General features: G+C 46.9%; 1 protein-coding gene across 1 annotated transcript in view; it reads right to left on the bottom strand.

Moving 5' to 3' along the window:
- Nucleotides 1-7,894: 7,894 nt before the first annotated feature.
- The window catches only part of LOC309559152 (uncharacterized protein), a 51,902-nt gene continuing 43,985 nt past the window's right edge, over nt 7,895-15,811 (bottom strand). Inside the window, exon 7 of the mRNA XM_082262298.1 lies at nt 7,895-8,409. Coding sequence (XP_082118424.1) covers nt 8,066-8,409 — 344 coding nt within the window. The 3' untranslated portion in view covers nt 7,895-8,065. The remainder of the gene's footprint in view (nt 8,410-15,811) is intronic.

Below are 15,811 nucleotides of genomic sequence, written 5' to 3'. Positions count from 1 at the left end.
ACCCCTGCTGTAATTTGTTTGCAAGAGACCCACCTACAGCCTTCGACTCTCCCTTTGTTGAGGCGTCGCGGCTACGGCACCCAGTTTCACTCCACCCACTCCGCGTATTCTAGGGGGGTTAGTATATTGATATCTGATCATGCTCCCTTCCAGTTGTTGACCTCTAAAATTGATGATCAGGGTAGATATATTTTTCTTTCATGTAAACTGTATTATTTTCATTGTGTGCTAGCCAACATCTATGTGCCCCCCCCTTCTCCCCAGAGGTACTTCATGCCCTGGCCCACTTTATGAGTCCCTACTCGAGTGTGCCTGTGGTGGTGTTGGGAGACTTTAACAATGTGCTGGATAGGGGTCTTGGCAGGTACCGCCCGGGCACGGGCCCGCCTAGTGCCTCGGGCTCTACCCCCTTTTCCCGTCTTTTGTCGGAATAGGGACTACAGGATGTGTGGAGGAGTAAGAACCCTGATGCGCGTTGTTACTCCTGTTACTCAACCTCCTACAAGGGTCTTTCTCGTATTGACTTTTGTTTGGGGAATTCTCTGGCCTGCTCTATGATTCATGCTGTCCGATATGCTCCTAGGAATATCTCTGACCATTCACCCCTTGTAGTACAATTAGGAGGACTACCCCCCGCGGGTTCTCGGCTGTGGAAGGTTAGCCCTTTTTGGCTTGCTCTTCTTCCTGCGGATGACCCCGTTTCTCCGGTCTTACGCAAATTCCTTTTGCAAAATGTGGACTCGGCAACGCCTTTGGTGGTGTGGGACGCGTTGAAAGCATATTTGAGGGGGATTCTCATTACCCGAATTTCAGCCATTAAGTCTAAGACTAAGGACTGGGAGAATCATATCCTCGCTAGGGCCGGGGAGGCGGAACTGGCGTTTGTGACTGACCCCACTCCTGCTCATGAACGGCGTTGGCTGGAGGCCCAGGCCCTTTACCAGCAGGTCACTATTAATGCTGCAGAGAATAAACGGTTTTTCATCCAACAACGTTACTTTAATGAGGGAGAAAATACTGGACATTTACTTGCTGTAATTGCCAGGGCTCAACAGGGTGTTTCCCATATTGCTGCTATCCAGGCGCCTGATGGTGAGCTGGTTCAGGACCCGACCCGGGTTGCTTCAGTGTTCACCGATTATTTTAGGGCCCTGTACTCCTCTAGGGTCTGCTCCTCTGAGGCGGCCTTGGGGGACTTCCTGGCCGGCTGTAAGATACCTAGGGTTTCGCTGTCTCAGCGGCGGGCACTGGGTGGACCCCTGACTGTCAAGGAACTGTCTTTGGCGGCCTCTCAAATGGCGAATAATAAGTCTCCTGGAGCTGACGGCTTCCCTGCTGAGATTTACAAGTCCTATGGGGATACCCTCCTTCCTGCCTTGCTGACTACTCTGAATGAGGCTCATAGGGTGGGTACATTACCGGATTCCATGCGTGAGGCGATAGTAGTGGTTATCCCTAAGCCTGGTAAGGACCCGGTACACCCGGATTCTTATAGGCCCATATCCTTACTTAATACGGACGTCAAGCTGTTGGCTAGGGTCCTGGCTAATAGATTGTCGGCCGTCGTCTCTGAGTTGGTACATGTTGACCAGTCGGGATTTATTCCTGCCAGGTCGACATCCTTAAACCTCCGTAGACTGTTTTTAAACCTTCAGCTCCCTGTTGATAATCCGGGTAGCAGAGCCATCTTCTCCCCCGACGCTGCCAAGGCTTTTGACAGCGTCGAGTTGCAATATCTTTGGGTGGTGCTGGATCGCTTTGGCCTGGGCTCTGAGTTTATTTCCTGGGTTAAGTTACTTTATGCTGGACCTACGGCTCGCATCAGAATTAATGGTACCCTCTCTGACTCCTTCTCTTTGCACCGGGGGACTAGACAGGGATGCCCTCTCTCCCCATTGCTGTTCGCATTGGCGATTGAACCTCTGGCGATTATGATTAGAGACTCCCCCTCTATAGTAGGGTTTCGCCGTGGAGACAGGGAAGATAAAATCTCCCTTTACGCGGATGATGCCCTCCTGTATCTGGGGGATCTTGGGAATTCCCTGCAGGAGATCATGTCCCTTATTACGAGATTTGGCGCATTTTCTGGCTTTGCCATAAACTGGGACAAATCGGTTTTGCTCCCTTTGGATCCCCTTCCGTCTACTATGCCACTTGCTGCCTCTCAACTGCAGGTGGTCTCCACCTTCCGCTATCTGGGTGTGGTGGTCTCAGCTGACCCGAGAGATTATGTCTCCCTCAACCTTAAACCCCTCCTCCTCCGTTTTCGTATTAAATGTGCTAGCTGGTGTAAACTTCCCCTTACAGTTATGGGTAGGGTCAATTTGATCAAAATGATCTGGGCTCCTCAGCTGCTCTACATCCTTCATAACTCCCCGATGTGGATACCTCGATACTGGTTTGATAGAATAGACTCCCAATTTAGGGCCCTTATATGGCGGGGTGGGGTGGCCCGATTGAAACTTACTACTCTGCAATATCCCAAAGATAGGGGTGGAATGGCCCTCCCCCACGCCCAGATGTACTTTTTTGCATCACAGTTGCAGCACTTCACGGGTTGGGATCTTCCTTCTTGCGTAGATCCCTCCCGGGCCTTGCTTACACTGTCTGCATCTGACTACACTTCCTTCTCCTTGATGGAACTGGGGTTCCCTGAATTACCCCCCCACTGTCCTACCTCCCACCTTCTGACTAAACTGTGGAAAGCGGTAAAGCAGAATCTGGGCCTCTCTGGCTTTTTTGCCCGTACCCCTCTGTGGAACAACCGTTCCTATGGGGAGGTCGCTAGGTTGGGTTCTTTCCCTGGGTGGATCCGGGCTGGGGTGAAATATTTTTCTCAGGTGTGTGACCCTGCTATTAAGCCCTGGTCTCGATTTCAGGCTGATTTCCCACAGCTGGGTAATTGCCGCTATCAATATATGCGCTTGTCGCATGAGCTACAGAGTCAGAACCGCCATACCCCTCTGCGATTGATTGATTCTCCATTCCTGGAATCTATTTTTAGAGACGGTGAGAAACGGGGTATAATCTCTAGAATATATGTTACATTGTTGTCTTCCCTGCAGGACCCCTCCCTACTTCCCTGTAGGGCGAAGTGGGAGGGGGATCTGGGCCCCATTGATGGGGATCGTTGGGAGCAGATACTTGAAGCCGGCCCATTGGTCTCTGTCTCCGCTAGCCATAAATTATCCCATTTATTTGTACTGCACCGCACTTATAGGACCCCGGCACAACTCTATGCATTGGGTAGGAGGGCCTCACCTCTCTGTCCCAAATGTAATTTACATACAGGTGACTTTATTCACATGCTTTGGAGGCGCCCCAAATTGGTACGATACTGGCAATTCGTAGTATCCACTATTAATCGTGTATACCAAGTTCAACTTCAGTTGGATCCGCTGGCGTGCTTGTTGGGTGGCCTGGATGAGACGCTATACCTCCCACACGTTCTTGTTGCCCTCCTTCGACTTCTCTACTTAGCTAAAAAACTGATTGCTAGAGTGTGGATATCTTCCAGGCCTCCTGCGGGTGCCCAGTGGATCCAATCTGTCAACTCTATTCTGATACATGAAAAACACACCTATTATCATAGAAAAACTCCTCTTAAGTTTGAGAAAATCTGGGGCCCCTGGCTGTCTTCTCCGGAGGTGGCTCCGCCTCAACTTGTTCTTAATCACTTGCTTATGTAGATATTGGTATGCTTTTGGCAGCTGGTATGTTTATGACAACACGTGTTTAGTTGTTTTTCCTGTTTTTTTTTTTTTTTTTGTTTTCTTTCCTTATGTTCTGTTTTCTTTTGGGGATGCGCATGGAGCAACAATGAGGTTCTTGTCCTTTCGCTAAAGCGCAATTTGCACTGATTAACATTGTATTTTTGTATCCTCTGTGATTATGTATGCTGTCTGTGTATTTCTTGTGCAATGTTTTATTGTTCTGTGCCATTCCTAAATAAAGTTATTTTTCTGATTAAAAAAAAAAAAATACAACATACAATCCCATATATACAATCCTAAAACCACAGTTGATCCAGAGGAAGGCGAAATGCCCCAGAATAGCATGATCCAATTTGCTACAGCAGGGGTAAAAATTCCTTCCTGATCCCCCGAGAAGGAATCGGATATTCCCTGGATCAACTTTATCTATAAATATTAGTACCCATTTATATTATGTACACCTAGAAATGAAGTCTATTCCACATTTTCACAGCTCTTGCTGTGAAGAAACCTTTTTGGAGATGAACTCTCTTTTCCTCTAGAGTGCCCCCTTGTCCTCTGTAATGACGCTAAAGTGAATAACTCAACACCAACTTCACTATACGGACCCCTTATGTATTCATACATGTTGATCATATCCCCCCTTAATCTCCTCTTCAAGAGAGAATTCAGTTTGTCTAATAGTTCCTCATAGCTAAACTCCTCCATGCCTCTTATTAGTTTGGTTGCCCTTCTCTGCACTTTCTCCAGTTCCCTGATATCCTTTTTAAGAACTGGTGCCCAAAACTGAACTACATATTCCAGATGAGGTCTTGTAGGGGCAAAATGATATCTCTCTCCCTGCAGTCCATGCCTCTGTTAATACAAGAAAGAATTTTTAGTGTATTTTTTACTAAAAGTTTGTGCGTGATAAACTTCAAAATAACGAATAATATTCTCCAAGGTCTCTGCTTTCAGAAAATATATACTTGGGGGTTTGTAGTGATTATAAGAGATCACTTTGTAAAACAACCCATTCAGTTTAAAATTTTTGGTATAGATATAAAAAACATAAATACATTTTTTCACTTTTCTTTCTTTATAAGTGATCACATTCCCTTTGTTTTCAGCTGCATAAGAGCTGGGGGACGTAGAAGCAGCAGCACACTGATCTTCTCAATGAATGGCTGTGATACACTAAAAAATACTAGGAGTATAGTTGGTGGTCAGTGGCAGTGAGTAAACTCCCCCACGGTGGGGGCCAGCAACAGTGAATTAACCACCACACATTGGCATTGGTAGACAGTGGCATTGAGTTAATTCCCCCCATTAGTGTTTATTGGCAGTGAGTTAACCCCCTGCATTGGTGGTCAGTGGCAGTGAGTTAATTTCCTCACATTGGTGGTCATTGGGTGAGTTAACCCCCTGCATTGGTGGTCAGTGGCTATGAGTAATTTCCCCCACATTGGTATTCATTGGCAATGAGTTAAACCCCAACCCCCTGCATTGGTGGTCAGTGGCTATGATGAGTTATTTCCCCCACATTGGTATTCATTGGCAATGAGTTAAACCCCCAACCCCCTGCATTGGTGGTTAGTGGCTATGAGTTATTTCTCCCACATTGGTATTCATTGGCAGTGAGTTAAGCCCCAACCCCCTGCATTTGTGGTCAGTGGCAGTGAGTTAAACCTCCATTAGTGGTCATTACCTTATCACACGCTCCCACACTGCTCTCTCTTGCACCAGAAAAGAACCTTACTTGTACTTTGGGGTAGCGATAACTCCACCACACAGTACAGGCTTTCTTTCACTGCCAGGTGCCAGAATGCAGACATCGTTTCAGTGCTTGGCATCCAGCTGCTACTCTGCTGCCTAACTGGTGCCCAGTAGCTCATGGGCTGCATGCAGAGGGCTGGCAAGCTGCATGTTGGGCACCAAGAGATTAGACTATTATGCCACTACTTCTAAGTGGATATTGATCCCAGAGTTTTTTGATTCACAGTGTTCCTAGTTTGATAGTTTTAGATCTTTGTATTTGTGTTTGTCTTGTAGCCCGATAAAGGGGGGAACGTGTTTTGCCCCCTCAAATTCTGGATGGACCCTCTGCACACAGCTATGCACTCTTTCCAGCAAACTATGCAATGAAAAACAGGGATTTTGAGGTTTACATATATTGAAATACATGCTTCAGCTGGCCAACTGCGTCAAAGTAATCCCTATTGTGGCCAGTCTTGCTTTGCTTTGCCACTACAAATGCGACGGTGGACACCATGCCAACATGGGGCATAAAGACCCAAGGTGGGGAAGAGCAACTAGGTTCAGTTCTTGTCTACAGATAAACTTCTAGATACACGAAGGTATCTTTTCTCTGTGTTTTGCCCCCAACACACATTGGCCATCTTGTTAAACATTAAAACTGTTTTGGGCCCTTTATGAATTTGATCCAGCACTCCTTCTTCTGGCACATCATCAAGTCACAGACTGGCATGTAAGAGGAGGTTCATGTGTAATACTTTTCTTGACTAGTTACAACTGCTAGAGGTGGGGGTGTTTCTGTTAAAGAATCTGCCGAAGGAGTTTAAAAAAATGATAGGCGTACTCTCTTTATTCAGGTATGGGCTTCTTCTTCTACCAGTAAATTAATGTTTGGCTAAAATCATAAAAAAAACATATTCAGTACATCTCTGCTATACATGCATATTTATCCTGTTTTGTCTGCAAATACAAAAAAAAAGAGAAGCCCGAAGCAAAAAAAAAATAGCAAAGGGGTCAACATGACTGGAAAAACAGGGGAATCAGGGATAGAGAGGGTTAATTTTAAAATACGAAGATAGGAAGGTACACGTACAGTGATGGGAGGGTACATGGTGGAAGGAGGGACTCCAAGGGGTATTCAAGGCGGGATTGCAAAGTTCAGGCATTGGAGGAAGAACGTTGAAGAAGAAAGTTCCCAGCCCCCCCCCCATCCCCCCCTACACTGGATCAATCCCCCTTTTTATTAGTGATCGACCGATATCGCTTTTTCTTTGCCGATACCGATACCGATATTTTGGCCATTGCATATCGGTATTGGCCGATATGGGCCGATATTTTCGTACATTTTTTTTTTTTTTTTTTTACTTGACAGGTACTCTTGTGGAGGGATCTGGGGGTCTAAAAGACCCAAACCCATCCTCTACACTTAAAAGCATTCAAAACGCCAAGTTTGGCTGTTTTTAATGCTGTCATTTTTTTGAATCTGGGGCCAGTACCCTGAAGTGATGTCATGCAATCACATCCAGGTTTTTGCACGGAGACCCTATCAGAGCCAAATGTGGCTTTGATCGGGTCTTAGGTGGCCATGCAGGCTGGTTGCCCAGGTCTCTTAGTGGGGCGGGAGACCCGGTCGAGCCGCGGAGACCGGCGGGAGGAGGGACGTCCCCTCCCGCTCCTTGTAATGACAGCCAAGGGGCTTCTCAGCCACATCGGTTGTCATTACAAGACAGCTGACTGTCGGCTATGGACGCCGGTACCGGGGTGATGCCTCTAGCTGCAGGCATCACTCCGGTACAAGCACTTTCCGAAATATCCATAATATCGTCCACCTTGGTGGCCGATTCCGATATATCGGGGAAAGTGCATATCGGCCCTCGATATAGCGGCTTTGTCGATAATCAGTCGATCCCTACTTTTTATGGTTATAGTGGCATGGCGGTTGGGGTCTTTGGAGGCATTGTAAAATCTGCTGTGATTATCATGTTTGGGACCTATCTAAGGTATGGACTCCCATGTGGAATACTAGTTAATGGTGGTTTAACTGGTTGTTTGAACAGAGAGTTGGGGTTGTCTCCGAGCTGGTGTGGTGTGGCCAGGGACCGTGTAAGTAGTTACGGAGATACAACGTGGATGTTTCATACTGTGTGCCTCCAAAGATCGGCAACCTTATGTTTATGGTTACTGTATTATTAATATTGTTTCTGTTTTAAGGAATGTTTTGTTATATTAGGTTATTCTGTTATTAAATGGCTGCAACGACCAATTTTACTCCAAAATGGTGTCCTGGTGTTTATTGTAGTTAAGTATAGCATAGTGGTTATTATCACGATGGGTTGATGACGTATGTTGTGCCTTAGTCATGACTTATTTGGTTAGCACTTCTGTCCTGCAGCACTGGGGTAATTGGTTTGAATCCCAACCAGGACACTATCTGCATGGATTTTGCATCATCTCCCTGTGCTTGCTTGAGTTTCTTCTGGGTAAACCAAGGACACACTGGCTGTCATTTACCTCCTGTTTAAATTGGCCTCAGCATGTGACATAGAGACCTTAGATTGTAAGCTCTTTGAGGGCAGGCAGTGAGTGTAAAGCATTATTTGTGGACATAATATAAACATTCACTTTACAATAAGTTTTCCAGTTTTTCTCTCAATGGGTCTCTCCAGAGAGGGGTGATCCACCCTACAGATGTATTCTGCCCCCTGGTGGACACTAAGTGTAGGGACGATGGTCAGACTGGCTGTACAGCTGTATGTGTTATCAGCTCCTTTACTGGGGGTTACAGTACTGGTAACCATATTATCAGTCTCCTCACATAACTCCTCATCCCGGGTTCTTCTCAGCCAGGTCACTTTGACCACATCTGGGAAATACTTGGTGATATGACACAGCAGGGTGACCGGGGTGTCATGGAATACGTTGGGTGTCTGTATCTCTTCTATTGCTGGAGCCCATGGGTATTCTGCAAAACAAAAAGAAGGAAAGCTAATACTGTATCTCCCAAATCTTCACACTGAGGTATATATAAGTCTATATAGCATGAAACTTTGCATGAATTAAGGAAATTCTGCTGTATTTTCCGTGTTCTTTTGCATATACAAAGGTTAATGCAAACTATCATATCAATAGAAAATAATACAAAGAATTGGGGATATCTGCAAGACCCTACTAAAGAGGACCAATAAGTTATGAAGTCCACTATACCACCAGTATGGTATTGATTACCTCACCCAGACACACAACTATAAAAATAAACACTGGGGAGGCTCCCAAAAAATTAGACACTATAGGTAATACTATTGGTTTGACTTGCTCAAAAATACTTTATTACAGGATGATAGACATTATTCAAAAACTAACTAAACAACGTTGTCATACGTAAATACTCAGATGTTACCTGGCAGACTAAAAATGTAAAGGCTCAACCAAAATACTTCCATATATACTATATTACCAAAAGTATTGGGACGCCTGCCTTTACACAAACATGAAAGTTAATGCCATCCCAGTCTTAGTCCATAGGGTTCAATATTGAGTTGGCCCACCCTTTGCAGCTATAACAGCTCCAACTCTTCTGAGAAGGCTGTCCATAAGGTTTAGGAGTGTCTATGGGAAAAGTTTGATCATTCTTCCAGAAGTGCATATGTAAGGCCAGGCACTGACATTGGACGAGAAGGCCTGGCTCACAAGTCGCCGCTTAAATTCCTCCAAAAGGTGTTCTATCGGGTTGAGGTCAGGACTCCGTGCAGGCCAGTCAAGTTCCTCCACCCCAATCTCGCTCATCCATGTCTTTTTAGTTACAGCATGGCAACACTGTAACAGATATCAGCCACTCCTTTTGAAAAAGCAAACAAGGATTTGGCAGCCCTGGATAGAACACTTACCATCCTCTCAATTGACTTCCTGATTTCTAGACCTGTAAAGGTTCCATGTGATACAGCTTGAAAAACCCCTGGAGTACCCATCTCTGTTTTCTCCCCTCCCCCTTTCTTTTTTGTTCTGCTTTCTTCGCAGCTTGCATAGGGTAGGCCAGTGCCGGTCCTCAGGGCACACTAACAGGCCAGATTTTAAGTATTACCTTGTGGAGATGCAGACTAGAATACTGCAATCACTGAACAGCAAATGATATCACCTGTGATGTATTTCAGTTTTCTTGCAAACCTGGCCTGTTAGTGTGCCCTGAGGACCGGAGTTGAGAAACGTTGGGGTAGGCCATGGCCGCCTATATACATATATATATATATAGAACTAATGGACAAGATATGCCTTCAGATAGCAGCAATCTGAGCATATATATCATGTACAGATGGTGCCAAATCCTCAAAATATTATTAGAGAAGGAAGGATTGGGAGACAAGGATTTTTGGGCACAACATTCATTAAAATTAAATATTTATTGTTAAATCCATATAAAATCAGGAAAAAAGAAAACTACTGAATATAAAAAGACCTAAAAAAGGTCCAAGAAAACAGTATACAAATATATAGCAGTGTGTTAGAAAAACAATTCCATACAGCATGTATACTTGATGTTGCAAATTGTGTAATCAAATACTTGACATCAGGAGAATCCTGCCGACGGATGCCAAAAGACACGAGGTGCCGTCCAACCGGGTCAACTGATGTCGTATTCAAACATTCATATTAGTACATTCTAGATTGCTCAACATGTTTCGCCTTTTTCAAAGCTTCACCTGGAGCTTTTACTGGAATACTCTGTGTAATAAACATAATATATGTTTCAAAAATACATATGGAAGCTCATTAATCCAATATAGAAGGAACAGTTACATAGAATTGAGGACTGCATAAAACATTACTCACATATAACAATTTACATCACAATAATGGGCTACCAACAGGGCCGGACTGGCCTACCGGGATACCGGGAAATTTCCCGGTAGGCTGCCTGCCCTGGGGCTGCTTTGGGCTGTGGGCAGCTGCGGCGGTGCCCAGGACGGATCCCGGGCGGGTGGCCGCCTGGCCGGATTCACAGAAGAGCGGATGCACGGCACGCCATTAGCTGAGACAGAGGGGAGGAGCGGTGGGCAGCTGCGGCGGTGCTCAGGATGGATCCCGGGCGGGTGGCCGCCTGGTCGGGTGCACAGAATAGCGGGTGCGCGGTGCGCCATGAGCTGATACAGAGGGGAGGAGCGGTGGGCAGCTGCGGGTGCCCAGGAGGGATCCCGGGCGGGTGGCCGGCCAGGTGCACAGAAGAGCGGGTGCGTGCAGCGTGGCGCGCCGTAAGCTGAGACAGAGGGGAGGGGCGTCAAAGTCCTCTTCTTCCACCTCCCCTCCCTCCTTGTGTATGACACACAAGGCTTGAGTCTGAAATGTAAGTCCCGCCCCCTAGACCGGCTCCTGAGATAGACGGCACACTGATCCAATGCTGTGGAATTGAATCAGTGTGACGTGATCATAGGAGCTGGTCTAGGAGGCGGGACTTTCTTACAGTGGCATGGCATCCCGGGCAATTCAAATCCAAGCTCCCTGACAGACACCGCAGGAGATTGCTGATGTGCGTGATCCAGGCACAGGTAGGCTTTATTTGGTGGGCACTGATTACTCTGCATTTGGTGGGCACTGATTACTCTACATTTGGTGGGCACTGATTACTCTACATTTGGTGGGCACTGATTACTCTGCATTTGGTGGGCACTGATTACTCTGCATTTGGTGGGCAATGATTACTCTGCATTTGGTGGGCACTGATTACTCTACATTTGGTGGGCACTGATTACTCTACATTTGGTGGGCAATGATTACTCTGCATTTGGTGGGCACTGATTACTCTACATTTGGTGGGCACTGATTACATTTGGTGGGCAATGATTACTCTGCATTTGGTGGGCACTGATTACTCTGCATTTGGTGGGCACTGATTACTCTGCATTTGGTGGGCACTGATTAGGCTGCATTTGGTGGGCACTGATTAGGCTGCATTTGGTGGGCATGGATGAGGCTGCATTTGGTGGGCATGGATGAGGCTGCATTTGGTGGGCACGGATGAGGCTGAATTTGGTGGGCACAGATGAGGCTGCATTTGGTGGGCACGCATTAGGCTGCATTTGGTGGGCACAGATGAGGCTGCATTTGGTGGGCACAGATGAGGCTGCATTTGGTGGGCAAGGATGAGGCTGCATTTGGTGGGCATGGATGAGGCTGCATTTGGTGGGCACGGATGAGGCTGCATTTGGTGGGCACTAATTAGGCTGCATTTGGTGGGCACGAATGAGGCTGCATTTGGTGGGCACTGATGAGGCTGCATTTGGTGGGCACTAATTAGGCTGCATTTGGTGGGCACTGATTAGGCTGCATTTGGTGGGCACTGATTAGGCTGCATTTGGTGGGCACGGATGAGGCTGCATTTGGTGGGCACGGATGAGGCTGCATTTGGTGGGCATGGATAAGGCTGCATTTGGTGGGCATGGATAAGGCTGCATTTGGTGGGCACGGATGAGGCTGCATTTGGTGGGCACGGGTGAGGCTGCATTTGGTGGGCACGGGTGAGGCTGCATTTGGTGGGCACGGACGATGCTGCATTTGGTGGACACGGATGAGACTGCATTTGGTGGGCACGCATTAGGCTGCATTTGGTGTGCACAGATGAGGCTGCGTTTGGTGGGCACTGATGAGGCTGCATTTGGTGGGCACTGATTAGGCTGCATTTGGTGGGCACTGATTAGGCTGCATTTGGTGGGCACGGATGAGGCTGCATTTGGTGGACACGGATGAGGCTGCATTTGGTGGGCACTGATTAGGCTGCATTTGGTGGCACTGATTAGGCTGCATTTGGTGGGAATGGATGAAGCTGCATTTGGTGGGCACTGATGAGGCTGCATTTGGTGGGCACTAATTAGGCTGCATTTGGTGGGCACTGATTAGGCTGCATTCGATGGGCATGGATGAGGCTGCATTTGGTGGGCACACATTCGGCTGCATTTGGTGGGCACTGATTACTCTACATTTGGTGGGCACTGATTACTCTGCATTTGGTGGGCACTGATTACTCTGCATTTGGTGGGCAATGATTACTCTGCATTTGGTGGGCACTGATTACTCTACATTTGGTGGGCACTGATTACTCTACATTTGGTGGGCAATGATTACTCTGCATTTGGTGGGCACTGATTACTCTACATTTGGTGGGCACTGATTACATTTGGTGGGCACTGATTACTCTGCATTTGGTGGGCACTGATTACTCTGCATTTGGTGGGCACTGATTAGGCTGCATTTGGTGGGCACTGATTAGGCTGCATTTGGTGGGCATGGATGAGGCTGCATTTGGTGGGCATGGATGAGGCTGCATTTGGTGGGCACGGATGAGGCTGAATTTGGTGGGCACAGATGAGGCTGCATTTGGTGGGCACGCATTAGGCTGCATTTGGTGGGCACGCATTAGGCTGCATTTGGTGGGCACAGATGAGGCTGCATTTGGTGGGCACAGATGAGGCTGCATTTGGTGGGCAAGGATGAGGCTGCATTTGGTGGGCATGGATGAGGCTGCATTTGGTGGGCACGGATGAGGCTGCATTTGGTGGGCACTAATTAGGCTGCATTTGGTGGGCACGAATGAGGCTGCATTTGGTGGGCACTGATGAGGCTGCATTTGGTGGGCACTAATTAGGCTGCATTTGGTGGGCACTGATTAGGCTGCATTTGGTGGGCACTGATTAGGCTGCATTTGGTGGGCACGGATGAGGCTGCATTTGGTGGGCACTGATGAGGCTGCATTTGGTGGGCATGGATAAGGCTGCATTTGGTGGGCATGGATAAGGCTGCATTTGGTGGGCACGGATGAGGCTGCATTTGGTGGGCACGGGTGAGGCTGCATTTGGTGGGCACGGGTGAGGCTGCATTTGGTGGGCACGGACGATGCTGCATTTGGTGGACACGGATGAGACTGCATTTGGTGGGCACGCATTAGGCTGCATTTGGTGTGCACAGATGAGGCTGCGTTTGGTGGGCACTGATGAGGCTGCATTTGGTGGGCACTGATTAGGCTGCATTTGGTGGGCACTGATTAGGCTGCATTTGGTGGGCACGGATGAGGCTGCATTTGGTGGACAGGGATGAGGCTGCATTTGGTGGGCACTGATTAGGCTGCATTTGGTGGCACTGATTAGGCTGCATTTGGTGGGAATGGATGAAGCTGCATTTGGTGGGCACTGATGAGGCTGCATTTGGTGGGCACTAATTAGGCTGCATTTGGTGGGCACTGATTAGGCTGCATTCGATGGGCATGGATGAGGCTGCATTTGGTGGGCACACATTCGGCTGCATTTGGTGGGCACTGATTAGGCTGCATTTGGTGGGCACACATTAGGCTGCATTTGGTGGGCACTGATTAGGCTGCACTGATCTCTTGTATCATGTCTGCAGTCTCTGACCATCTCTTGTATCATGTCTGCAGTCTCTAACCATCTCTTTTATCATGTCTGCAGTCTCTGACCATCTCTTTTATCATGTCTGCAGTCTCTGACCATCTCTTTTATCATATCTGCAGTCTCTGACCATCTCTTGTATCATGTCTGCAGTCTCTGACCATCTCTTGTATCATGTCTGCAGTCTCTGACCATCTCCTGTATCATGTCTGCTGTCTCCGACCATCTCCTGTATCATGTCTGCTGTCTCTGACCATCTCTTGTATCATTTCTGCTGTCTCTGACCATCTCCTGTATCATGCCTGCTGTCTCTGACCATCTCCTGTATCATGTCTACTGTCTCTGACTATCTCTTGTCTTTTATAATGCCTGCAGTCTCTGAGGGGGAGTCTGGAAAGGAATCAAGAGTTGGAGTGGTGCTGGGATGGGGGTCATAGGAGAAGTCAGACGTATGTGGACTGTTGAGAGGAGACTATAGGATAAAACCAGAGCCACCAAGCTGGTGCCGACTAACTGAGCCCTGCACGGTGCACCTGAGAGGAGGTCCACCAGGCAAGTCTGGGGGGGGGGGGGTCAGTGATGCAATTAATATAAGGGCTCCCCTTATATCATTACCCCCCCACACACACACACATACACATTCCCAGAGTCCCTGGAGTCCCCCTGGATTGCACCACCTTCACCACTTTTAACCGGAATTTTCTTTATTATATACATATATATATAATAAAGCCCAATGTGCCTTAATGTCTGTCTTATCTATAATACACTCTTTAAATTTGCTTTAAAATGCATGGTTTTCCCTTTTATGAACAAAACAATGGCGTTATGCTGTTGGGCCGGTATAATAATGCTATGGGGCTGGTATGAAATTATTTCCAGGGCTGGTTTTTATTCCCAGTCTGGCCCTGGCTACCAACTAGTGCATGATCATATCAGGGCCCAAAACGAGCAGTGAGCAACCAGGGCTGAGACGGCCACCCAATGGTTGTATGTGGGGATCCACACCGTACTAATATATATGGTATGTCACAGTAACCTTTGTAAAGCAGTAGAAAACGATGCTAAAATTGCACATACCTGTATAGTATTATAGGGTGAGACAAATGCCTCAGCATCATATGTGGATAATTTGTGGATTACAGGAGACTCATAGAGTTGGTAAGTAGTAAAGAAGCATAGGATTGGCAATAACGAGGAATGATGAAGGCCTGACTGCCATCTGTATGCAAACAACATGTATACATGTATATATTTAGAATCAATGATTCCGGGTACAATGCCGTACACCCAGTGATTAAAATAGACACTTGTGCATATAGCCATCAAGGAGAAGATATGTATACAGAAAGATAGTGTTGAAAAACCCCTACAGGGGAGGCTATCAGGTGGTATAGCATATAGGCAGGGATGATTAAACAAACAAGATAGCCCCCATGAAGCCAGGTGGAGAGGATCAGAAATCATCACTCACATACATATATTACAGACAGCCTTCCAACAGTCTTAATAAAAGACCCTGGAAGAGATTATTTAAGTCCTAAATATAAGCCCATCATCAAACTGGTAAAGTAATATATGATAGACAGATATACTGCATAGATTCATTTATATCATGGAGAAAATGCAAAGGTAGGCAGTCTGTAGGTAATGAGGTCATTGACGAACCGCCCGGGATCCACACCATTTAAGGGCCACTTTTACATGCCCTGGTATGGTGGCGGTTCCCCATCCGGGGAGAATTTGTGGATACATTCAGGAGCTCGGATCTGTGTAAGCCATTAGGATCATAATTTCATGCCTGCAATCTGTCTATTACTGCACCCTTTAAATGGATACAAGCCAGTTTCTTTCATTATACCTATTTAATTTCCCTAACAGTATCTATTCTGATAGGCCTTGTACCTTGGACTCAAACTACAATGTTAGCTTAATATCAGGGCTGTTGGTAAGCCGTGGTGTTCCTCTTTTTATTAT

The sequence above is a fragment of the Pelophylax lessonae genome, assembly GCF_965119305.1.
Source record: "Pelophylax lessonae genome assembly, chromosome: 6".
Taxonomy (NCBI): domain Eukaryota; kingdom Metazoa; phylum Chordata; class Amphibia; order Anura; family Ranidae; genus Pelophylax; species Pelophylax lessonae.
The sequence above is the reverse complement of the archived record's forward strand: the minus strand, read 5'-3'. Positions and strand labels throughout refer to the sequence as shown.